Source organism: Anopheles arabiensis, chromosome 3 (assembly GCF_016920715.1).
Source record: "Anopheles arabiensis isolate DONGOLA chromosome 3, AaraD3, whole genome shotgun sequence".
NCBI classification, from domain to species: Eukaryota; Metazoa; Arthropoda; class Insecta; order Diptera; family Culicidae; genus Anopheles; species Anopheles arabiensis.
In genome coordinates this window covers 29,090,740-29,116,447 of record NC_053518.1, presented here as the reverse complement: position 1 = coordinate 29,116,447, position 25,708 = coordinate 29,090,740, and the positions used below count along the sequence as shown (strand labels likewise).

The window sequence follows — 25,708 nt, the reverse complement described above, 5'->3', positions numbered from 1 at the left end:
TTCATTTAATGTCTTCTCAACACCTACTGGCACGCTTGACCTGTATGCAATTTGCAAATTATTTGTTACAAATTAATGGATTCTCTCATGCTTCAGATTCTACATACTTGGATAAATTATTGCACACCGGGTAGTGCAAATAAATTCTATTAAGTCGCATGGTTCGCTCCATTCAACCAGCAAAATTTTAATTAAATGGGATGATTCCATTACCGTTTCCAGAACGCATTCCCGCCCCAAACGAAAGGTAGGAATAGGGCTAATGGAAATAATGGCCAAGGTTGTATTTATCACCAATTTTAATAATTAAAATAATAATGGGTTAATAATATAATATAATATAATATAATATAACATAATATAATATAATATAATATAATATAATATAATATAATATAATATAATATAATATAATATAACATAATATAATATAATATAATATAATATAATATAATATAATATAATATAATATAATATAATATAATATAATATAATATAATATAATATAATATAATATAATATAATATAATATAATATAATATAATATAATATAATATAATATAATATAATATAATATAATATAATATAATATAATATAATATAATATAATAATATGATAATATTATTTATAATAATATATAATAATTTATAGTAAAGTAAGTCATCTCAACTCAGTGCTTCAAGGAACGTCTTCGGCTTTTACCGTGGCCGCAGTGAATTGCGATGCAAATCTTTTTTTTGCTATGTATTTTTTTTATTGAACTGTTACATTCTAATTAGGCCATACGGGCCGTTAAAGATTAAATGAATAATAATAATAATAATAAACTGAAGACGTGTGCAGAAAAGTCAAAATGTAGATTTAAAAAAGAGAAACAAAATGAAAAGTGCTTTATTCAAAAAAAACCTTTTTACTACAGCAGACATCTCACGAACCGGTTGGAAATGGATGCAAAGCAATTGAATAAAAACGTCATGCAGGATTGATGCTACACGGTAAGAGTAAACGATGTCCATCGCATGGAGGCAAAGTGGAAAACGAGAGTTAAAAATGTTCAATATCGACGTGATTTTAATACCATTTTTCTCTCGTGACAGACACACGTTCTTGTTATGTTTATAGAAGGAAGGCATAAGCTTTTGACCTCGTTGCATCGTATCAATTTTGCAGGGCAAAGATCGATACGGTCATGTTCGTTCCTTTTGTTTTACACTCAGTAAAGAGTCAATTATAGTGGTAAAATATGTGCGTGAATAAGGTGAAATGTGCTTTTACGGGGCTTTTGTCCAATTCGAAGCAATCATCCATACGATTAATTTGAGTGGTTGTACTTTCAACGGTGACATGATTTATCAGTGTATGCCCTTGGTGGTAAGATTGGATTGGATTCTATAAATAAAAAATGGAATTGATAATTGATGATCGCAGTTTACGGCTTTCCTGCCTACATCCCATGTATCGTGTGCTACGCACAATTTAAAATCGAATTGAGTTTTTCGTTTGTACTTCCTACATTTTATAGCTGTTTAAGATACGCAGCATGACAACTTGGGTACTCTCAGTTCTAGTTGATTTCATTGTTCTGTATCGATTAACCCACAAATCATTTTAACACAAACTCAAAAGTACCGAGCAAATTTTTTGCTTTTGTGGCAATCCAGTTAAAGTTCAAATTATCATAACAAGCATTATTAAGGCCCGATTTATTTTTTAGAATCGTTTGGAGGAAACTCACCGACTTCAAGCAATTTTCCAAGAAATATTCAGAAAGGGTGTCGTGCATGCATATGGATGATGGCCTGAATGATGAGACGCTGTGGCAACATGAACCTGTGCCTAATCACATCTGAGCCATCAAAGGCAATTCTTCGAATCGAAAGTTCATAATATACAGCAGACATTTTCAAGCATAAGGCTCATTTTTCAACGTCAATCAGCTCCCACAAGATTCGAAGTGAGAAAATGTTATAAATCAGCTTTAACTAGGTAATCATTCCATAATTATGTTGTTTTTGTTAATTTACGCTTTCACATTCTCAACAAAACACTAAAAACTTGTTTCATGTAGAGGAAAATGATCCCCCTCTTCCAGCAAATGAAACGATTAAGCTATTTGTTAAAAGTTTCAACTGCGATTAAAACCTTCCACAATCCACCATCGCCCTAATGCCCCACAGTGCAGTGCAAATAGCTTATCCGGATTTTGTTTGTGTGACCGTTTGGCTCGCACCAAGGCACGAAGCAACGAACACAATAGTAGGATGCAACATAGCCAGACCGAAGAAGAACGTTTTGATGGCCTCAAAAACTTCCTTCACTATGTCCTTTCCCTGGCTCGGGGAGCTTAATGTTAACATTTTGTGAGCTTTAGATGCCTTGACCAAACTATTCGGTGGTTCTTGTTGTTTGCTGTAGCGTGAAGAAATGGTCATCGTGATAGCAGTTGAGGCACAGTTTTGTGCAACGTTCTTTGGAACTTCTTTTGAATAGGATTATACAGCAAAATAATTCAAAACTAACTCCCATAATCTCCCCCAAGCATATAACAACTGCAAAAGAAAAACGAATGAGTGAGTGTATGCGTTTTAAAGCAGTCAAATGTAAACGATGGTGTCAAGCTTTTTGTTTGTATGCTACTATAAACAACAGCCTTCATCATAGTAGTAAAATTCTGTTTGCTTTTCTTGGAAACGAGAATTAACAAATTACTGATTTTAATCCTATCCTTTCCAGTAGTTGGTGCAAATCTTTCTACGTAAAATAATAGCTTTGCCACACATATTCAGGTGTCGAGTCAAACACACGTAATGGCTATTCATCAACGCTTTAAAAGGCTACATAAACCATACCACAATGCTGCAAGGATGACACTTTTCCACCGAACTTGTTGCTATTGTCGGCATGAGACTGCAGTAGAACGTGTCGCGAGAATTGCATTATCCCACAAATTCCTCCATCAGAATAAAAGTGAACAAGCTGCAATGTTCTTCTGCTCGCTGTACGGTCATAATAAAAGCAAATAAATTGGAAAGAATGCTTTTCGCAAAATGGCTAAACCGTAGCGGATGGAAGCCACACTCATTGCACACCATTTCATTTCATTTCATTTCATTTCATTTCATTTATTAATACAATATCCGCCATCAAGGCTAAATATAATAGACTTAAAACTAATTTAATACTTACAAATAAACAAAATAATTCATGAAAAACTAAGCCTAACTAACCTAGTCTTGACCTAGCAAAAAAGAAAAAAAACAAGAGTAGAGCGTACAGACTATCATAAACTTAACAAAAAAAAAAATAAATAAGAGAGTAATAGAAAACTAAGGAGAATAATTAAAGGGAATTAGAAGAAAAAATACGGATATGGAAAGAGTTAAGAGAGGAGTCGAAATCAAAGAGATAGTAATGCTGAAGAATCATACAATCAGAAGAAGAGGACACAGGTAAAAAGATTTTGAGATCATCCGCATAAAGGAGATGACCATCAGGAGGTAAAACATTACAGACATCATTGATGAACAAAGAAAACAGAAGTGGACTTAGCACACAACCCTGAGGGACACTTGACGTACAAAAAAAACTCCTCAGATAAGTACGACCCAGTTTTAACCCTGCAAGATCGATTACTTAAGTATGAGGACAGCCAGCTAATAATCCCATCACCAAAACCAAGTTTAGATAGTTTAGCTAATAGTAAAGAGTGGGGCAAACTATCAAATGCAGCATGAAAGTCAGTGTATATTGCATCAAGTTGGGTACCTGCCTCAAAAGATCTGAAAATATTGGTAACAAAAGACATGAGATTAGTAGAAGTAGACCTACCAGGCATAAACCCATGCTGTTTAGGGCTAATAGCGGAACTACAACTATGAAGTATGGTTGGAAAGATACATAGCTCAAAAGTTTTGGCTGTGGCACATGTTTGAGTTATCCCACGATAATTAGAGACAATGCTACGGCATCCCTTTTTGTGTACCGGAAAAAGCCAACAGGATTTCCAAAGAGCAGGAAAGACCCCGAGAGAAAGTGAAAGGTTGAAAATTTTAGCAAGGTGTTGCTACGGATGTAGCTATCTATTTATTATTAGTAGCTTGGTAGACGTTTTTAGAACTGGCTATGTATCTTTCTATTTATTGCGCAGTTTAAAAATTCGTCTGTCCTTTCTGGCTTAATATTTGCTACTGCCTTGGCCTAATGATGGCGCCTATTTTCCGAACAGCTGATCGGTCTTGACCGCATTTGACCCCGTTTCGCGACCGCTGCCGAACTTTACCCTAATTGGTCCTATTTTTGATAAGCTATAGCTGTTTCGCCTTAAGGGTTATCCTTCTGTCCTTGTCTGTCTAACAGCGCCATCTGGTGTTTTTTGCTACATCTATTCGAGCTGTCGTTGACAGCTCGTTGTTGTTATCAACACTCGCTTGGCTAATCCACACGAGGTCGATATCGTGCCAACACAAGGTGTGGAGCAAGCACGTCCTTACAGTTTATTAAAACTGAGGCAGGAATGCCATCTGGACCAGGAGTAAAAGAACGTTTCAACCCAAATAACACCTGTACAACTGTTTCAGAGCTAACCGAAATATCGGAGAGATTAATTAAGTTCTCTGGCGTGTAGAGTAGCCCACCCTCAATAAGGTTAGGGTCACTAACCGGTGGCTCAAACATTTGGGAAAAATGTGCAGAGAATAGCTCACAGATCTCAACAGGCGTAGAGGCAGTTCGAGAATCAAGTACCATTTCATTAGGTAACGTATTGCACCCTCTTCGAATCCTAACAAATTGCCAGAAGGATGCTGGATCAGAACGGAAACGCGATTGCAGTCTACTCGAATAGGCCTCAAAACGAGCCCTGTTGTATAGTCGATGCGCAGAGGCAGCGTACTTAAATAAACGAAAGTTGAAAGCAGATCGGTTCAGACGATACCTCCTAAGATATTTCATTCTATCCTTTTTCAGGTTGCGAAGAGTACGATTGGACCAGGGAGGATTAGGAGGGGAACGAAAAATAGGTGTACATGAAAGGAGTGCAGAGGTTAACAAAGCATTAAACGATTGGACAGCCTCGTCGACCGATGTACATTGATAAAAAAGACCAGTCGGCACGAGATAGAATAGAATTAAGTTTACGATAGTCTGTAAGACGAAAATTATAACGAACACTCAATGAATTAGGAGCAGAAGGCAATTCATTCCTAACCCTACTAGCCCTAAATAAAGAAGACGGTAACGCAATTTCCAGAGCAGGATGATGGGCATCCTGGGGCAGGAGCAGTGACGAAGCAGGATACACAGAAGAACAAGCAGCAGCAGCAGAGTTAGAGAGCACCAGGTCCAGATAATGATTTGAATGGTTATGCACCCCGTTCAGCTGATAGAGTTCATGCAAATTTAACACATCCAAAAAGCAGGAACTGGATGAATTCAAAGAGATATGAGGCACATAATGTCTCATAGGTAAAGATGAATCTGACCTTACTGCGGCTGCAGGCGACCACCCTAACGCCGGTTGATTGAAGTCGCCAAGAAGGATAAGATGATCATTCGGTTTCATATGCATGTATGCATCGCTGATGAAAGCAGAAAGGGATTCGAAATAGTTGCGGTCGCTGCTCAAATACGGTGGCACATAAACAATCCCCACATAAAGACGAAACTTAGGAAAAGAAACACGAATACATAAAGCTTCAAGCGTAGGTTGATTCATGTTAAGTGCCACAGACGGATAACGACTGGAACATGCAAGCAGCACACCACCCCCACGCGATCGTTCATTGTTTAACTTGCTTCGATCGCAACGGTATATATTGTAAGAATCACTATCCAGGACCATATTGGATGGAATCGATTCATTTAACCAGGTTTCAGTAAGGGCAAGCATTTCAAACCCTGATTCATTCGCAGAAAGGCGCAATTCATTATATTTGGTGCGAAGGCCTCGAACATTTTGGTAATAGATCACGAAGGGGTCTATTAATTGTGAGCTTTCCGTTTGGCAAACGGGCTGATCTGTGGTGAGCGATTCGTGTTGCTGAGATTGTTCTGTGATTGAAGCCCCACCCCCGGTGATAACTGAGGGGGTGTGGGAGGAAACTCCGGTTGGATAGCCTCTAGGATCTCGGTCATCTGGGATAGTGATTGATTCCCGCGCTGTGGGGATGGCGATCGATGATCCAAAAAATGATCCGGATGAGCGGTGCTTTTTGGCGCAGCTGAAGAGCAATTTGCACTGCTTGAACGATGCGAAGTAAGCGCAGAAGAGTCAAATCGGGCCCTTTCATGTTGTTCAGGCACAGCCCTTTCACTTCATATCGTGCTTAACGAAACACGAACATTCTTCGTTCAATATCGAGTGTTCGGCTCGATCGAGTAGTTTATAAATAACAGTGTATGTCGCGAATAAACTCTCTCTTCCAATTTTGCTGCACAACGAATAACTGCTGGTAAATATTAAAGGTTTGAAGGTTACACCGAAACGCGGAAAATAAATTATCCGAAATAGTGAGATTAAACACATGTATACGTTGCTTTGGTAGGCCACGAGCAACAAACTCACGAACAGTAAGTGAAACTGGCCAAATAGTAGATTGAAGCGCCAGATCCTTAAGTGATTTAGGAATACTCACTTTAAACGATATAAAGGACATCAAATCAAGGTTTGCATCCTTTTTCGTAAGACGGTAAACATCTATGTTGTCGGTTAGCAGCACAGCTTTAAGCCACACACGCATATCATCAGCGGAGACATGCGATTTGATGTTCGTGAAGTATAACCATACTTTTTCTGTTATGCCAGTGTTCGTGGTATCGTGGTTCAAAACAGGATCAGAAGATGATTTTGTATTTGTTCGGCAGTGCCCAGCACTAATATCACTAGTCACCTTAGTACGATGAGTGTAGTGGTTGCAGCTATCAGAAACTTCCACAGTGTTGGTATCGTTCGCTGCTTGTTGGATATCTGCAGTGAGCTCCATTGAGTTGGTAAATGTACGGCGAGTGGATGCTGTTTTAGTCGTTCTGGTATTAGTGGCGTTGAGTGACGATGCATTAGTGGACGTGTGCGTTCGCGATGCGTGAGAAACAGACGGATTAGCTAATATGGGTGTTAGCTTATCAGCGAGAGCGAGGATCTCAGCAAGCAAATCGCTCTTGATAGCCGATCTAAGAGAAGAGAGAGATGAGTCAATTGTGGTGAGAATATCTGCTTTCACCAATTCGAGTAGGGCTGCTATCTCACTTGTGAGAAGTGAATTTGTGCCAATGCGAAACTCGTGACATGTTTTGCACAACCACAACAATTGATTATTACGCCCAAGCTCACGAGTAGAATCACGGGACAAACCCGTGCAATGAGTATGATGCTTGGAACCACACACACCGGCGCAGGACACCGAATTTGCACTATCGGTGGGTGCATTGCAGGTTGAGCACTGCATAACGAATGACACAGCACAAACTGACGAGTGACAGGAGCAGGAATGAAGCCAAACAATATCTCGGCAAAACTGACGAAATAACAGGAGACTAGGTGCAAGAACTCAAGTGCAACTTGATAACAATCGAAGGCACGCACTAGCCAGTACAAGCAACTCAGCAGCACCAATGTTGCAAATGTTGAAAATCAGGCAGTAACACGGCAAAACAGCATCAAAAATCAGGAGCACAAGGAAGGCACAACCACTCGGTTTGACAGTCGATCTCTCTCAATCTCGATCGAGAGCTGGTGCAGCCGTGCATACATGAATGTGTTTCTGCTTCCGTTTTACTTTATCCCGCCTAGAAGCTTACCTGAGAAAATGCATGGCAAACGTAATGATTTATTCCTTACAGAAAAGTGTTACCGAGCGTCGTCGTTGGGCGGAAAATGTGATCCGGAAGCGGTTTCGATGCCGAGCAAGTGGTGCGTGTTTCCGGACTTTTCTCTACCCTTCGTTGGGGAGCAGAATGGGTTGATGGGTTCGATCGATTGTGCATTTCTTGTGCTACCGGGAGGTCTTAAGGAAGAAACTTATGTATTGGAGGTTGCAGGTGGAGTAGTGTCGATTCTTATTCTCTTTTACGCACATGCACACGCTGACACTCACACAAGTGCCCGAAGTAAAGCATTGGAACGGAAATGAAAAATTTCTACCGTCAGCTGAGCAAAGTAGCGAGCACGCCGTCTGCCTGTTGATATAATGTATGCCTTGGTAAAAAGGGTAGGTTGCCCACACAATGCTTCGGAGAGAGTTTTTTTTCTTCTGTAAAGGCGTCACCAAGCGATAAAGCGATGGCGTCGACAATGTGTTGGTGCAGCTTAAGAAGCAATTTGTTTTAATTTGGAGAGCGAAGTGGGAAACTCTCCGCATGATTTGCTGCGGTTTTGTGGGTAGTATTACAACGCAGTGCACGAAAACGAGCCTGTATTCTCAGCAAAGTGAAGTTGCTTTATACATATTACTGCTACAGCTCTCGCATGAGCTCTTTAGAATGTGCATTCGTAATTTTCTCAACTTTCTAATAAAACTCTTTGGCGTTCATTGTAATCTTTTAATCTGAACTCTTTACAACAAGTGACTTTTGAATGTTTTTTTGTTAAGCTACTGTAAACTCATGTAAGTTGACATCTTTTTCACACTCCCATTTTTATGGGCTACACGGTATAATTCGATTGCCCGAATGTATTGGAAAGATAGAACGTGTTTATGGATAATAGTTGAGAACATCCATTCCAACCCTCAAACATCAAGTGATCTATTCCCACAAGACATCGGAACGGAATGTTCATTTGGTTGTGTTGACTTCCAAAACATCGAAACATTAGCCCCGCTTCCATCCTTCCCCATGATGATACACTTTCGATGAAGTATGGTTTTCAACATGATATCAAAGTGTCAAAAAACGATACACCGTTGGGCTGCAACATCCTCTTTCCCCAGAATCGAACAAATTTATATAAAGGTTCATCTGGGACCGAGTGGTACCGAAATTTGTTGATCTCGAATAAATCAACCGTATGCGATACTGCTGGACCTTCTTGTTTCCCGGCTTTTCGGGTCGGCATGGCTAGTGCAGGATACTGAGATCGCTTAGAACATGTGCGTGTTGCGAGCAATCAACTTGGTTGCAAAGTTTGCTGGATGATGACAGTCTCAGTTTGATGGAAATGGAGAACTATTCGACCGGAAATTTGTTGTACCTAGTTTCAGCTTAATTTTGGCGTACCATGTTATTGACGCGTTAAGACGGGAAGCGCTTTGAAGGGAAGCGCTGTGTTGTAATGTCAGACGGAGAACAAAGACACTGGTATAACAAGGATTCGTCTAGGTATGAGAAACTGGGAACGGAAAGCTGGGAAAAATGCAGACGGAACGGCTAAGCATTCTCGTGCCATTGTTGAGGCATTCTGTGGAACATTCTGTCAACGGCAAAGTATGCCTTGGAGGCCCAAGTTATGCGATTGGTTTGCGATTTCGATCCTGGCGATAAAGAAAAGGCAGTGGGTGTGAGGTTGTTTGTAAGCACGCGTTGTTCGAGGCTTTATGCTTTAACATCGATCGGTCGGTATTGAAGAACATGCTCGAATGGGGTACTGATACTGTAAAAAGTGTTCCTGGTTTTGGGATTTTTTATCCTGGTTACGATGCTACGAAAAAATAATTCGTTTATTCCGCGCTGTGCTTAGTTCTCGTAAAAGCTTATGTAAAAAGTATAACAATTATCAACTTGATTTGTACAGCTCTTCCCAAGAGAAGATTATGCAAACCAAATTTACAAACCACACACACCACTCACCACTTTTGTCAAATTTTGTGATATGAATGCTTGTGGAGACACTGTATTCCTTCGATCATATTCAGTTTTGTCATCATCATACATACCAACACCGTTAGCAAATAACGAAGAGGCTATTTTTCTACCAGAAAGTCTTGGATCTGGGCCCACTTTGAAAATTTAACTCACAAGATAAGTCATGTGTGAGGCTCCTTTGTGGTCCGCTCAGTATGGTATCGATGGGCTATCGACGGGCGAAAGCTTGAACGTTGGTTTCAGGCAGTTCTCCACGCCCAACACATATGAAATGATGAGTTAGCAAATCCAGGCTGCCTGCAAATGGCAAGAAGGAAGGAAGGAATGACGATAAGCTTAAAGGCCAATCCGCCTGCCAGTTCTGTCGAACTACCGTTTGGTAAATAGGGTGAGAGTTACAGGTAAGCTTGTTGGCAAAATATGTGTCCTAATTGGATTATAAACTGTGTTCAACTTGATCGCTTCAGCTGGAAGTTTATGTTCGACTTGGAACTGCATGGTCACTCTTTATATCAAGGAGCACACACGTTACTGCAAGCGTAGCTGGAAATTATTTAAGCGTAGTCAACCGCAAAACTACTGTTAGGCATCATTTTTTTTGCAAAGAAAAAACGCTACACGATGCAAAATATTTGCCAGAGTTTAAAAAGCTTCCGGACGCTTCCTTTGCCAAATATTTCTGCATCAAAACAAGTAATTTTGAATAGTTCAGTTTTGTTTGCAAGAATATGTAAACCAAAAATCTTCGAGTTTCGTTTAATTTGTGTTTCATGTTCTTTGCTATGTTCTGTAAACAAGACTGTAAGCTCAATAACAAAGGAGCCGTTTCGACGGAAAACAAATCATGTGAAAGAAATACGCTTCACAGAAAGTGTTACTCAGCAAAGGTAAGGTCTTCGCACAAGTGCTGTTTACTGATGGATTGTATTTGGTGTTTGAATTGATAATTAAATTAAATGTTGTTTGCATGGTTTGTTTGCAGATTGATGCCATCTGTTGATTGCTGCGATGAGTATTTACACTGCCAGATGTAAATAAGCCGATACAGGATTTCAAAGTATTGACCTGAATTATTGATTTCATCACGTTTTCTGGTTCTCCTTGTTGCTGAGTGTTGACATTCGTCACAGTGCTTCTATTTGTATCTCTTTAGTAAATATATCAATTCCAAAGATGATGATGTCTTGTTACCTTTAGGTTAACCACTCCGCCATTAAAAACCCATGCAAGTAACCTTTTTCTTTCTAGCCGAGTCGTCAAGATGTACGTAAAAACAGAGTTTAGCCACGAAAGGAAATGAGTTTATGTATTCTATTTTTGTACACCAAATGTCCTGACCATTTCCGACTTCTGGGAAATGTCTATTCCAAGTCTGTGTGCACAAGTCAAGACCATAGTCTGCGGTACAATGTGTCTATTCTCTACCACGAATGCAAAAATTAGATTCAAGCACTAAGGTTACCAATTGGGAAGAGTCGGTTTGAGACCAACCGCAAAAAAGGCTCAACAAAAAAGAGGGCAGTTTCTAGAGAGGCAACAGCACGTCATACATACGCTGCACATATCCGTATGGACTCTGTTGTGGAGGAAGGATTAAGAGGCCCGAGGGCAGACTGTGATGCCAACCGCAGCCACCATCAGCAGCTGCGATGATTGTCGATGTTAATTGTTTTGTTTATTAAATTTGGAAAGTTTGGTTTATTTTATGACTGTTGCTGGTAAGGCACGTGGTTGTGCAGGTGAGTGGAGGTAAGTTTATTTTTGCATACAGATATATGCTCTCGACAGCTCGTAGCACCGGAGCACATGTGTGTTCGGATGGGGAATATTCAATTTTCACCACCATGGTAATGAGTGTCTGTCCTGTATGCGGTCGTTAGATGGGAGCGTGAGAAAGATGAATAATGAAAGGGATAGAGTGAGAGTGTGGTAAAACGAGAGGAGCATGTTTCTAATTATTATTTCATACCTTACCAATTGTTTATGTCGTGACAAGAGAGAGTATGTTGTTACTTTTGCTATCATGCTGGTTTGTGGTGGCAAAGATTTTATGCAAATTTGAAGCATACTGTCAAATGAGATGTGAACTAATAATAAAGCCGTTTGTATGCTATTTTTCCAGCACAAGGGCAAATGGTTCACGGAGTTTGAGAATTATGTTGAGCTTAATATTTTAAACTTTAGATGAGTTTAAAAGAATCAGTCATTTTTAAAAAAATATTTTAATAAAATAATGAGTAATATATTGATAACAAGAATAAAAAAAACAGTGCGATAATTTTGTAGTTTATGTCTCTTTAACTATATGAAACAGAAATGATGGAGGAAGTTACTTAGGTAGTCAATTTCAACATTGAACTGTGAAGATGATGAAGATAAAATGAGATGCTTGCACCAAACAGCATTTATCGAAAGTATGTTTGATGCCGCACAAAAACAAATTGTTATGAACAAGATTGTCCAGGATAGGGTAACTGTTACTTGTTAAACATTATTTTATCACATTATGGTAAATGTGTATGCTTCACTGTTCATAACAGCATTACTCCGCATAATTGTAAGGATAATGAAGAGTTTTTCAAAAAAGAGAGGTAGAACACTTCGAGAGTTAACTATATTTCAAACATTTGAGCAAATAACTGTGCAAAGTTGAAGTGTAATTAAAATCATCTTTATAAAAACTAATCGTCTATCAAAACATCAACCAACCTTGTTCTCCTTCTTACTTGATTACATTAGAGAGTTTAAGTTCGGTTATGAACGATGGATGGACAGAATCGTTGTTCCGTGAAAGTCCCTACGTTGTGATATTTTAAATTTCTTTTACACGAAATAATCAATCAGTTTTTCTTTGTTGGAAAGTAAACTTCACTTCTTTATTCATAACATAACATGCGTGCTTCGCTTTGCTTCGGCTCGTGACAAGTGCCTCAAAAAGGCGGTTCCCCTTGCACAGCGGTAGCTCCCTAGACCCACAAGAATGACAAAACGTCAGCTGCCATAATCCGGCACTGTGGTAGAACCGCAGGTCATTTGAGATCGAACAATCGTAGTCAATCAAAGAAAAACAAATCACTATGAACTATTCCGAATCCCTTCCTCTGCAGCGTGTTCAGAACATTTCAAAGTATGGTACAAAGTTGAACACTCCTCAGGGCAACCAACGAAATACATGACACGGTAAGTGAATGTATAGTTTTAATTAGAATCTTCCGTTTTTCATGAATTTCATAGTGTGTGGGGAATTGTTTCGAAAATGGAAAAATTCCCTCAACTGCTTTACACTTGCAAAGGAATACGGATCTTATGGGAAAATGAAGCGGTGGTGTAAAACCGATTTAAATCGTGTAAAGGTATGCCTTGGCATTGGTTTGGATGGAGTGAGATACAAATTGACACCAACTGCTACAACGCACACGGTGTAACGACTGTTCTTCACAGCCCGAAACTGACTTGTGTTAGTCATTTGTACAAATTAATTGCTCAATTCGCAACACTATTCATGAAACGCGCCTGTCAGGCTCGGATGTTAGCTTGTCAGCCTGGGTTTGGAAACGGTGGTTGAAAATAATTTGTATTTGCTTTTTCATTAGTCTATCATACACTTGTGTGTATGGATTTTGAAAACATGTGATTGGGACAAGTGTAAATGCGGATAAGAGCACTTGTCACTTGTTCGGTATGGCTTAAGTTTCTTGCGTGAAACGTGACTAGAGTTGTGCGTGAACGAAATGTTTCATTTGATAGAAAAGCTAAAACCACAGGCGAGGATTGTGTTAAAGAATTAATTCAGAGGTCATTGGCAAATTTTCTCAGGTTGACGGTAGGGCTTTGACGTCAGCAGTTTTAACTTATTTTTTCTTATGTTTGTTCATCTTCCAGGAGGAAAGAATCTTCCAAAATATAGAAACTTAAAAAGAGCAACATGATGCACCAACGAAACCCTTTTTAAAACTAGATAATCTTTGATGAAACAGCAATTATACTAAAAGGGCTCACTAGATATCACATTTCCTTTCTAGCAGAGACATACAAGAAACACAAGAAAAGGAGCAACTTGTGATAGTCAGTGGGAGTGGAAGTGCGAGAGAAAGAGAAAACAACCACAACCCAGGATGGGGTGGCCTCAAACGCGTTACGTTGATGGGTGGGTCGTTTGAGAGCCATTTGTTAGTTGCTTCACCAACACTCTGTTACTTCTGAAACCAATGAAGGCAAAGAAGTTTCATGGGATTCAAGGGAAAAGTTGTTTTGGATTTGAACACGCAAGAAAAGCATGCTTCCAGCGATCGAGAGGGACTGTCAAACAATGCTTCCAGTCCATCTGTGAGCTGAATTGAGCTGTGGGATTTGCCGTGGGATTGTGGAGACGGTGTGGGCCGTGCGTGCTGATGAAAGGGATGTGCTAATCAAATACTAAGTGATACGATTGATGCTTCCAAAAATTGATCGTTCGTTTGTGCCTTCTTCTGAAGGCGTCATTATCGGAAGAGCAACTACCTCATTACCAGAGAAAGAAAGAAAACCCAAAAAACTAAACCATCAACAAAACTGAGAAGCAGTTGATTTGATATGGGAATTTGTAGGAGTAAGATTTATGAATTTAAAGAATATGGAAAGCATTTGTAAATTAAGCGTGTAGTACTGCTCTAGCTACACGCAGGTTACAATATCCTATCTACTATTTACTTCGTAAGGTATAAATTCAAACAAATAGGTAGGAATGTTTTAATAGTTATCAAATTTCCCACCTGTATAGAAGTTTCTGGAGAATGTCTACATACCCAAGATGTGGTACTGTTTGCATCATCAGTTAACTATTTACAATTCCGATGAGACTGTGGAAAAATTTACATCTGCAGTCGATAAGGCCGGGGGACACTGTACGTACTCGCTAGTGTAATTTTTATTTTTACTAGCGCATTTAGCGGCGACTGGTGGAAGCTTTTGTTGGTCATTGCTGTTTTTCATTGCAAAAATGGATGCAATGCGTGCAAAATATATATATCTACCTTTCACAAAACTTTTCTTTTCCGATTTAAGTAAAAAATATGAAAAAAACATATTTCCTGAAGGGGCTTCTAATTGTTTGGAAAAATGCTTCGGTCAGCCGCCGCCAGATGCGCTAGCGAAAATCTAAATTATACTAGCGAGTACAGACAGTGTCCCCCGGCTTTTAAACTGAATTATCTCTCCTGAAATGGACGGTCGTTTCCGCACCGATAGGTAAATGTTTTGCTCGTGCTTAAGTAGGCAAATATTCTACGACAATGTTCAATGCTCTTGTCTTCTCTCTCTCTTAATAACTGTCTGTGAGAGAACCGTTTTAGGCGGGAAAAGGGGATTAGCTCATGTAGTGAAATGTTTGGTTTTCAGTTGAAGTATGACGACCAGGTACGATGAGTGGTGATAGATTTTCATAGAAATTATGTGACAGTCAACCAACCGGAAAATGGTTTTCGGTAAATGTATACCTGTAGTAATACTTGAACTGGACATTCATTGATGGTTAATTTGTTCGATAGATGGTCTACGATTCTCCTCAGCACGGACATGATAATTGTTTCGATATGGATAGATGAAAATTATCAATTAGTAAGCAGCATAGGTTGTTGATTGTCAAGTGATAAGTGATAAATTATACTTCAAAAATATGTTACGTATGTTTAAATTTCTCAAAAAACAATAAATAGATTTCTTAACATAATTTGCATTCTATAAAAGCAATTAAATTTCTTTCCAAATGGTTTCTCTAAAATAAACTTAGTGAAAATTTCAATATTAAATTTTACAATGTTACTTGAAATGTAATCTTTACGGTTATTCGTAGTCACTGTTCATTTATGTATTTTTAATGCATTTATAGTCGCAAAACGTGTTTGATATACAAACAATCATTCACTTAACAAATTTAAAATACAAATATTAGTTATTTGAACTAAATGTACTGACGAAACATCAACTGAGATCGAGAAGGTACGATTACTTTAAAATACTCAAATTAAAAAGCTCTGTAGCAAGCTTCCATGCCTATTAATGATTAGCCATTTCAATGTTTCTCCACACAAAGGAATGTATTCAGTTTGGCCGGTGTAGAGCCCGTGGCCGATGGAAAACTATAAAGATAGCTTAAAAAGACGACTCTCGGCATGAAGTGGAGCTGAGAAACTCTAAAGGGCAATTATGACTGAGTAAACTCACAATCCAGTAGGAAAGGGCAATGTCACAAGAGTCACAGGAATTAATTGGCCAGCTCAGTGTACTGCTTTCTGAAGGCACTGAGTGGGGCTCTTTTAAATTTTTAACTGTAATTGGTACAGAGCACCACTTGACAATAGTGCTTCCGGGACGGGACTGGCTTGGCCCACATTTACAATCCACAAAACTTTGAGCCCGGGCTCCGTGAGGGAGTTTCCGAGACCCTTTTGACGCCAATTAGTGCGTAATGAGGTTTCTACTTCCGATGGAGGGAAGGCTAACTATGTAAGTTTTAACTATGCTAAGTGTTTTGAGCAACGGTTTCTTTTGATACAGATTTAAAATAGAGAAAAATGTTTATTAAAAATGTATCGTTAAATGATGTTGGCGATTTTTTTTATTTGCCCTCCTTGATTGCTATAACTTGCTCTATTGATTCCTGGAAAAAGAGCATAATGGTTCAATACTGTCTTTGTCTCAACAAAATTACACGTAAAGACTACACAATATACAGCATGCCTTTCCTTTGCCACCACAAACAAGAAAACATGGTCACGCTTGCGATGTTCTGCTTTTCATCTTCAACACAATACAATCAAAATGGGCTTCAGCTTTTCCCGCTTGTCCAACACAATGGTCACGCATGTGCTTCCGGGTTTGTCGAGGGCTTTTTTTGGATCCAGCAGAAAACCAAATCATAATGGTTGCCATATGTGGAATCCGAAAGTTTCCGCAATCTGTTGTACGATTAAGACGGAAACGCACGCCACTATGTTCTTATTAAAGGAGTGTGGGGCAATGTGTCCCTATCAGAGAAGTGTAGTTTGTGTTTCCTGCTTTCCCTTTTTTATGGTCCCACTGAACCATGCACACTTCCGAGAGTTGTGGCCAATTCCGGGTGAATGTTAATTGATGTCAGTAAATCTGATTATTTGCTATTCTTATTTGTATGTCATTTCTCGTGGCTCTATTGTGTGTTTAGTTTTAATGCCGGAGAGCAGTGTAGTAGTTTGATAGAGTGGATAATGTAGCGTGCATTGGAATAAATTTATTTCCCGGGTAAAAAAATGACTACAACGCCCGTAACAGAAATGTTTTGTGATAATCTAACAGCATCGTACTTTTGATACAGATCGCAAGTGGTTTTTTTTACAGTCAACAAATGAATTTTGTTTTGTTTTGTTTTGTTTTGATGATTTATTTTTTTATCTAAATTATTTTTCAATTTGCATCACTGCTGCTAACTCCAGCAGAACGATGAAACAAACACAGCTTTTCCTCTTTTTCTGCTGCTTTTTATTTGCTCATATCCTTTCATGGCTCGGTAATCCTTTTGAGGCAATATGTCTGAACCATTAGGAAAAAACGCTACCAAAGAACCAACTCGCAACCCATGCATATGCGACACGGTACGCGCGGAAATTAATGCTCGAAAATGTGTGTAATGGTGTTGCTGCCGTTGCTGCTCCTGCTGCTGCTGCTGCTTGGGCTCGACAGATGACGGAAGTTGTGCTGCCTCGTTTTGTAATGGTGCGCAGGAAGCGACCGACAATTCGGAAACAGATTGTCGCAGAGCCGCAGCAGCAGCAAACGGGAAGTTTTGCGTCTGATGAACGGCGACAAAATTGCGCGTGTAAAGCGGAAGCCGCAACATCCCCGAGCACAGTTTCGGAGCTGAAAGTGTTGCAAAGCGAAGTTAGATAAACCAACAATCTCCTACTGGCTGTTTGGTGAGTGTGATGTGGTACTTAGATTAAGCCAGGAAAGAGAGCATGGGGTCGTTTATGTAGGCATAGAACAGGAGCGTGTGCTTCAGAACATTTACGGCAAGGTTCGTGTGAGCAAGCGACAGGAAGCAATTGAGGTTTAGCCTGCAATTAAATAATTTGATAAAAAAACAGTTTCTCAATCTAAATTTATGTTCAGATTCCCGGTATTTAATGCGCACAGCAACGAGGATTCTTCAATTTGGTCGACACGTTTCCAATTGCCACTTGGGATCATCGAAACATTCGCTATGATAATTCAATGTTTTCTGCTGATTGCTCGAACGGAACTGAAACAACGTACTGTTTTCTCGTTCGTCGATGATCCTTTCAAAGGTTCCAAGGAGGGAGGCTAAGCGCCGTTTGTTATCGTCTAGGCAAGCGCATTTTCTGAGCGATTAAGCGAAATTTGCCACTTGCCAAACGATACACAGCTACATTTACACGGCTACGTCTCGAGTGTCTTTGATGTGGGTGTGATTGCTTCCGAGAACAAGGAGGCCTTGAATTTGAGGAGGAATAGATCGTTTTTTCGGCATCCATTGTATCTAGACATTAATCGAACCATACAAAAATCACCTTTTCTGGTATATTTTTCCCACACGCCAGGAATATTTGGATTGAAATTGATACATTTCTGCTTCACAGCATTATTGGAGTGCACGTAGTAAAAACAGAAATAAATTGAATAATCAAGCCTCTGCTGGTGACCAACAGAATGTAACACGTAACTGGAGGTGACCGTTTCCATCCATCCAAACCGGAAGAAGCTGCTAGGTGGGCTGGAAATGTGAGTATGATTCCTGTCTTTTTCCACGGCACGTGAGATTCAAGTGGAAAATCTGTGAAGCTCATCACAATCGGATAACGTGAATGTGCGCGTAAGAGCGTGAAATTGTCACAATGTGCGTTCATCAGGTCATAATGGTAGTTTTTTGCATTGATTATTGCCAGAGTGAATTTTATAACACAGAAGAGCCGACTGTTGTGGATGATTTTGTATCGGAATTGAAAAAAACCGCTTAATATCATCCTGTTTCTTTGAACTGAATGTTGTATGCTTTCTCTCTAAACTTTCCGCTTTTCCGCGTAACTCGCCATGCATCAATGATCACCGATAAAGGTGCCGATATTCTGCAAATTCTCTTTTCAATCTACCACTACGCTCAGAGCTCACCCTGCGTTGGGATGTTATTTGAATAGTTAATTGAAAGCCACCTGGTGATCACGAAACTCTCTACGCTTGATGCAGCCATCGTCTTGCAGAACGAAGCACCGGCGAAGTTAGTTTAATTATTCGACGGCACATCATTTATGCATCACCAGTCATCGCCCTTGTTGCGGTTTACTTTGAAGCGCTTGTAAACTTCTTCAACACCAAGCGGTTTTGAATGAAAATCAATTCTCGGGCACGGGGCGGGACATCGATTGAACGCTAGCTGTTGAGGGTTTGATAGAAGTTATAGCGAGAAGCTTTCAATTTTCCTTTGAAACCGTCAATTGACATTCAAACCCATGATGTTTGTGCCTTCTTGTGCCTGCAACCTACTACGAAACCGAAAATCATCGAATGAGGTGGGTTGTTGGGTGTCCTTACATCTTTCCCATTGACGAGAACGAAGTCAAGGTGAATTGCACTGTATGTCGTTGTGATTTTACGACTCAAAGGTACGGTTCAAGTCGTTGAAGTCAATGTTCAAGATAGACAGAGAAAAAGAAAACGACCTGCCAAAAGGAAAACGAGCGCTGAGAAAATGATTGACGTCGTTTGGCCAACGTTGTGTATCTCCTTATGGAATGTTTGCTTCTAGGGTTTGGTTTACGTGTGGTCCGCACGATGCAATGCTGATGATATAATCAAAAATTTGCTTCAGGAAATAATTTGCCCATTTAAATTCTTTGAAAAACAGCAGTTCTGAAAGGTAATTAATCGATGTTCTAATATTTATGTTTTTCTTGTGCTTGTTAGTGTTTTTAAACACCATCGTGAAGTGTATTGGGAGTACAGAAAAGCTTTTCTTGATAACGAAAATCATCCAAAATTACGAATAAAGACTTTTCTATGCTTCAGAGTGTTGTTCATGAGTTTTTCAACCTTTGACACAAGAAAGCTCAGAGCATGAGAGTTCAACACATATATATGTCTTTATCTATGATTTAAGATCATAAAGCAAACATCAGACGCTCATCTTTCGCTCTAATGCATATCTGACCGAGGACATTTGGAATTTGTTACCATCGTCTTTCTGGTTCATCTTCACAAAGTGAGCGTTGTACATCCTTGAGGGGGCTCTTCTGCTGTTCGCATTCCAGCAACGGAACTATAGTTGTGATGGTATAAACAAGCTCAATATGCGCCCTAGGCGTTTGTTGGTGAAGATGAAAGAATGAAAGATGAAATGAATTGATAAACGCAGGATTGCTGCCCTGCTCGAAAAAAAAACTTTCCATGTCCTCGGGGTTCAGTCATATGAAAATTATTCCGCTATGAACTGTTGGGTGAGACAAGCCCCATTGCTGGATGGATAAATGTCCGCGAAGACATGAAAGTAGTGTGCGAGCTGTGGCTACAGAGTTTAAACCAGCGGATGCCACTGATCCCCGCTCACTCCACGGGGTGCATGTGGAGCTTTCGTTGCGTTTTCAGCACTCGGTTCGGAATGAGCTGGTTGGTAAAGTTATTGGATAGGCATTATGCGTCAGCATGGAGGAGGAGAATATTTCATGCTCATCGTGCTCGGCAACACCACATAATCTGTGTGTTTGATGAGATATAATGTGCCACACTGGTGACGGCTTTGTAGGGCGTTGATGGTATCTTGCGCCGGTGGCTTTGGGCCAATGCGTATACGAGTTCATAATGCTGTTGGTACTTTTTCATGACACTATCGCTAATTCAATACGACCTCTTGTAGGGAGAGCCTTACGAAGCGGGGGGAGATTGGATGACAGTTTAATAAATCGCATCAGTAGAAAGCTAGTGCGAAGTGGCGAAAGTTTAACCGTAAGCCTTGCTTACGTCTAAAACATTCCTGCTACGATACATGTCTAAAACATTATGTTTGAAGATTATGTTTAAGCTCATTATCGACAGGAATGATAATAGATCGACTGATACGTTGAAATTTAAATATTGTTGGAAGTTTTTCGAGGTTTTTTTCATTCCTTTTTTAACGATCGTTTTTTTAACTGACTTAAATTGAATGAAAATTAAAATCCTTGAAATTTTGCTTTGCTCAAATTGTTTGAATTACATACAATTTTTAAGGGTTTAGATCTAATCATTCAAAAAAAATCTATACAAATTTTCGAATAGTGATTTTGTGTTTTTTTTTATTTCAAAGCCACATTGCCGAACTGTGTCATTTAATTGTCAAAATTATTTCTAAATAATCAATTTGATCACATTTGTTTCTAAAATAATCTAGAAAGATTCCTCAGTTGTCGCCCATTCAAATAGACTCTTCTTTTAGTTTCCTATCGACCAACTTTTCCCACAACGTACGTAATACTCAATCAAACTCTTTGAAACGCATCAGCTGATAATGGATTGGGACAAGACAGAGAGACAAGAACAAGAACAAGTTCAACTCACACACAAATAACAAAAAAAAAATCAAAACAAAACACCCTTACCTCGAAACGTGAACGTTTGTTATCCGTTTTGCTAGTTTTTGAATGAACCGTACGGTTGTGTTGGTGTGACAATGAAAACTCTCTCCCCCAGATGGCTCAGTGAGTGCCCCGAAAGCTTTTTCGTTCGGTTAGGGGAAGTCACTCAGCTCAGCTTGAATCAACGAAGTCAACCCCATGGGCGAATGAAACGAAACAGCAACTCAGTAGCTTGGTGACTAGCGTTGACGGTAGTTGACAGGAAACGGCTGTCCGTGCGTGCGTGCTAGCGTGTAGTAGCGGTCGTGGAGGTGATAAGGAAACGACTTTTCTCGTTCCGTTACCGCATCGAAGAGAGATACATAATCAGTACTTTCTTCTTCATCAGTCGGTGGAAAGATCATTGCAATCGTTGCTGGTGGATGGTGTAGCCTTCGTCACTTGAACATGGGATTATTAGACCTTTGCCGGTGCGCTGGTGACCATTGCAGGCAGACGTGTTTTAACGGCTAAAAGGTAGGAATGTACGTGTTTGCTGAGGAAAGAGGCTCTCCAATACTCTCGTTTTGCTAGCAGAGTGTCATAATGTCGTAAGGGTTCTTTCTTGGTTGCCGGTGAAGCGAATGAAGTGATCCTGCCGTGATGCAATATGAAACAGTCGTCGTGCTTTTTATTTTTAAGTTACTCTCGACCATTGCTTGAAGAAGGATGTTTGATACATGAAGAAAGGCAAGACGATGGGTGAAATTAAAAGGAAAAAAATTAAAAAATTAAGTGCCATTTAAAGCAACCATACAACAGACTTGCTGTTGGATGGCAGAAGTGTTCGTTCACACCTGTACAATGGCATGCCAAAAGGGCGCTCGGTAAAGCCTTAGATGGTGGAACATACATTACTTACACACAAGTAGCACCTTTCTACCATCGGGATGACGGTTTCACTAATCGTTAATTGCTCGGAATGAAGTGCAGTGCATCAGGCTGTGTGTGTGTTTGGCGCAAAAGGTTGTTGCGCTTGGAATGTTTGGTAAAGCGATTTGAAATTCTTCACGACCCACCCATGATGATAATGTAGATGATGATGATGATGGTGATGATGAAGATGATGATGTACGCAACGCAGTGGAATAAAATGCATGCAGATCTGTACTTACGTCGACCCGGATATGTGTGTTAGTGTGATCGTTGCGAGATGCCATTGGAATGTGGAATGTGTGAGACCGGTTTAACGGGATTAGAAAGCAATTTTCTGAGCAGTTCCGTAATACTGCAGTGTTTGGTATGCGGGGTTGTAGTGGTTGCGTGACGCATACGTTGCTGAGATGCCTTGTGAATGGGGGCAAATTCGGTATGGAGTGTTTTCTTTTGGCCGAGTGCTGTACGCTGAAGCTTTCGTAAAACGTGACCCGTACGAGGAGGAAAGCAAATGTTTATGTGAAGTATAGAGTGTAGTAGCGTTTTATTTCAGAAAAAGTGTCCCGTTTGAGCTTTCCGATGAGCAGATGGGATCCGACGCATAAAACCCGCATCTCCGGGTATGACACCTAAAGTGTAATGAAAGAAATCCTGTATCCGATTATATGGTTTATGCAGTCCGGCAACTGAAACGCGGTCCAGAAAAGAAAAAAAAACATATGAGATTTTAAAGAACGAAGCGATAAATAAATAAACAACTGTTCCCCGGAAATCTTTCCCAACTCGGGTGGAGACTATTCGTGTGTTAAATATCGGTTTCAGCTTATCGATGGATAATGAAGAATACTGATTGTGTGTTTGTGTGACAGTATATGTACACCGGGCAATGTTTGTATGAGCCGTCATCGTGCAAGAGCATGGCCAGAGATGCGTAAAATTGTACCAACACTCCCTTGTCCATGCCTCGGTTATATGCTCAAACCAATTCTTTCCCTTTCATTTTTCAGTGTTTTTTGCTTCGTGAGGGTTTGGGGGAGATTGTGGTTTTGTGTTTCTTGTTGGTGTTAAACCTCGGAGCTTTGGATGTATCAGTGTGTGGTGGCGTCTCACCGACAGTGTCTGTTACGGTAATTGACAATTTGTGTTGCGGTCAGTAGCAGCAGAACCTGTGAATTGCGATCGCAAAAACCACGCAAAGGAACAAGCGTGAACAGCATGCGGTTTTGGTAAAATAACGTCGATTGCGTTGCGTTTTATTGAATACATTTTGGTATAATGAATCTATAAAAGAACGGCCGACACTAACACTGCCAAATTTGGATAAAAATCAAAAAGGAAGTATTTACTACAGGTACGTAGATGGAGCATAGTATGTATGTAAGGTTTACCATGGATTGCATATTTTATTCTTTTAAACTTTTATCATTTAAAAAAGTAAACCGACAAGCTTTTCTGAGTATTTTTATAAATGGTTTTGTATTTATTCTAACATTAGATCCGTAATTTCATTCAATACATTAAACTATGCTGCTCCACACACCAAACTAATCCAAAACAGCTTTTGTTCTTTTCCAATATGGTCAAGGTACGAAATTTGACGCTTTTCAGCAAAACTCAATTTTTGACTTTTGCGCTATCAGTGCGTGTAAATGCAACCTTTTCAAGTGAATAATTATGTCAATATGTTGAACAGATTGAAAAGAAAACAGGACTTTTGCACCTCTTCGGATACTGTGTTTATTTTAATTGATAGTATCAACAACACAGAATTCAAATGAGTGTGGCTTTCAATTTCCGGAGCAGGCGTTTCGTCCTGTTTATAATAATAATGTTCATGTGCGAAAAACATCACCCGTAAAAAATGCCTCACACCTGCAAAGGAGGTATTGTTGCTCCAACCAACCAGCTTAACATTTATTCATGTTTCCTGCTTTCCATAAAAACCAGCACAAGCTGCGGGACTTGCCCTAGGGGCAGTTTATGCATGAAATTATTTTTTCCCTGCCACCGCTACAGACGAAACGTTAAAACCGCATTTTCACCTCCGGTTTTCCGGTGATCTTTTGGGAGTCTGCTTTTCCGGCTCACGGCTTTGCAGGTTAACCTTGGCCGGGTTGCACACGGTTTCATAAATATTTATCGAAATGCTCATACCTTTACGTGGTACTACTGTGGTGCACGGTGCAGTGTGAAACCATAAAATAGCATAAAAATAGTGAAATCGTCAAGCATCTCGTGGGACAGCAGCTTGGAACGGTAATGTTATGAGCAGCTTAATTTTTGGTTATATTTTGGGTGAGAAAGAGGCAAAGTTTGAACACCAGCGTACGTGTAGGGATTAGTTGATTAGTTGATACAGATAAATTAAAAATTTAAGGGAATAAACTGAAACGGATGCTTGGTAGTTCTTGAGAAGTTATTTTTTCTTTTCAAAGAGATTTTGATATTTATCTGAAAATAAGCTTCTCTAAACATAATGATATACGTTTCTGAAAGTCACTAAATTGATTTCAAACATATCTCGTTTATTGTGTAAATAACAAGTTCTCGATTGTTGTATTCTTTGAATTAAAATTTGATTGTAAGCATCCTGTGGAATAAGTTTTTTTTCACGTTCAAAAATGATCTTTTGAAAGATCATCCACAAACCAAGTATTCTGACCAAAATCTGTAAATTTTAAAATAATTGTTTATCCAGTTTTCCTCATATTATATGTGTAAGTGAGTTTTGAAGATTGTTTACACATAAACTACGAGCTCAAAATTAGCTTTCTTTGAATGGTATCATCAGTAGAGAGGTGGTGCGTTGTTTGCTTCTAAATTTGCTAGATATGAACAGATTCAACAACCGGGGACGAATGTGGACTAAACAGATGTATCAAATTAAATTTCCTTGTTGATGGTGAGATGAGCCGGGTATGATGTGCATCTATTTGTGTTAGCCATGCGTGTGGGTGTATTGACATTAAACGAGAGAAAAAAACAAATCCTTTCTAATGCAGTGAGATTGTTCGTTCGAGGAGCGAATGTAAGTAAAATGCCGGGGGAATTGTTTGTGACTTTGAACCAGGCGTCTCCATTAAACGAGCTTTTTACACAAACGACTGGGCGGCTCCATTAGCAGGGTATCATTTACTCTCGTATACCGTTTTGGGACATAAAAAGGTAGGAAAATAAGAAGGGTTTGTATAATTTTCAAATTGCTATCATGATAATAGTCTACACATTCTACACTTTATAAAATGACTCCATATCGTTCTGAAAGAGAAAATATCCACCTACACAAACATTGTTTTCTATTGAAGCCCAGGTATTCGCCACTATTCGTGGAAAATACTTACAAGCAAACTGCATTTTCATACCAGCTGTACCATCTATACTTCTGGATATGGGTCACCATGGTACAGTTTTCTCGCTTGAA

The 25,708-nt window shown here is 39.5% G+C and overlaps 2 protein-coding genes across 4 annotated transcripts in view; one reads left to right on the top strand and one right to left on the bottom strand.

Annotated features, from left to right (window-relative positions):
* Positions 1-5,980: 5,980 nt before the first annotated feature.
* LOC120899601 lies at positions 5,981-7,344 on the bottom strand. Its single transcript, XM_040305636.1, has 3 exons — positions 7,245-7,344; positions 6,787-7,168; positions 5,981-6,157 (listed from the first exon to the last, which is right to left on the bottom strand). The coding sequence occupies exons 1-3, from the start codon at positions 7,283-7,285 to the stop codon at positions 5,981-5,983; spliced, it is 600 nt and encodes a 199-aa protein (XP_040161570.1). The 5' UTR covers positions 7,286-7,344.
* A 14,271-nt stretch (positions 7,345-21,615) lies between these two features.
* LOC120902223 (zwei Ig domain protein zig-8-like) overlaps positions 21,616-25,708 on the top strand; it is a 49,400-nt gene continuing 45,307 nt past the window's right edge. The window contains exons 1-2 of one of the 3 annotated variants that reach the window (XM_040310791.1): positions 21,616-21,683; positions 23,295-23,638. The gene's annotated coding sequence lies outside the window, so the exon portion shown is untranslated. Of the gene's footprint in view, positions 21,897-23,294; positions 23,639-25,708 lie in introns of all 3 variants that reach the window. The other 2 variants (XM_040310789.1, XM_040310790.1) reach the window with 2 other exon arrangements.

Coding starts and splice junctions, on each gene's coding strand:
- LOC120899601 (XM_040305636.1), bottom strand. CDS start 7,285: ATGTCACGAGTTTCGCATTGGCACAAATTCACTTCTCACAA. Junction 7,169..7,244: donor CACAAATTCACTTCTCACAA/GTGAGATAGCAG, acceptor CTCTTCTCTTAG/ATCGGCTATCAAGAGCGATT. Junction 6,158..6,786: donor ACACTGGCATAACAGAAAAA/GTATGGTTATAC, acceptor CCATCCCCACAG/CGCGGGAATCAATCACTATC.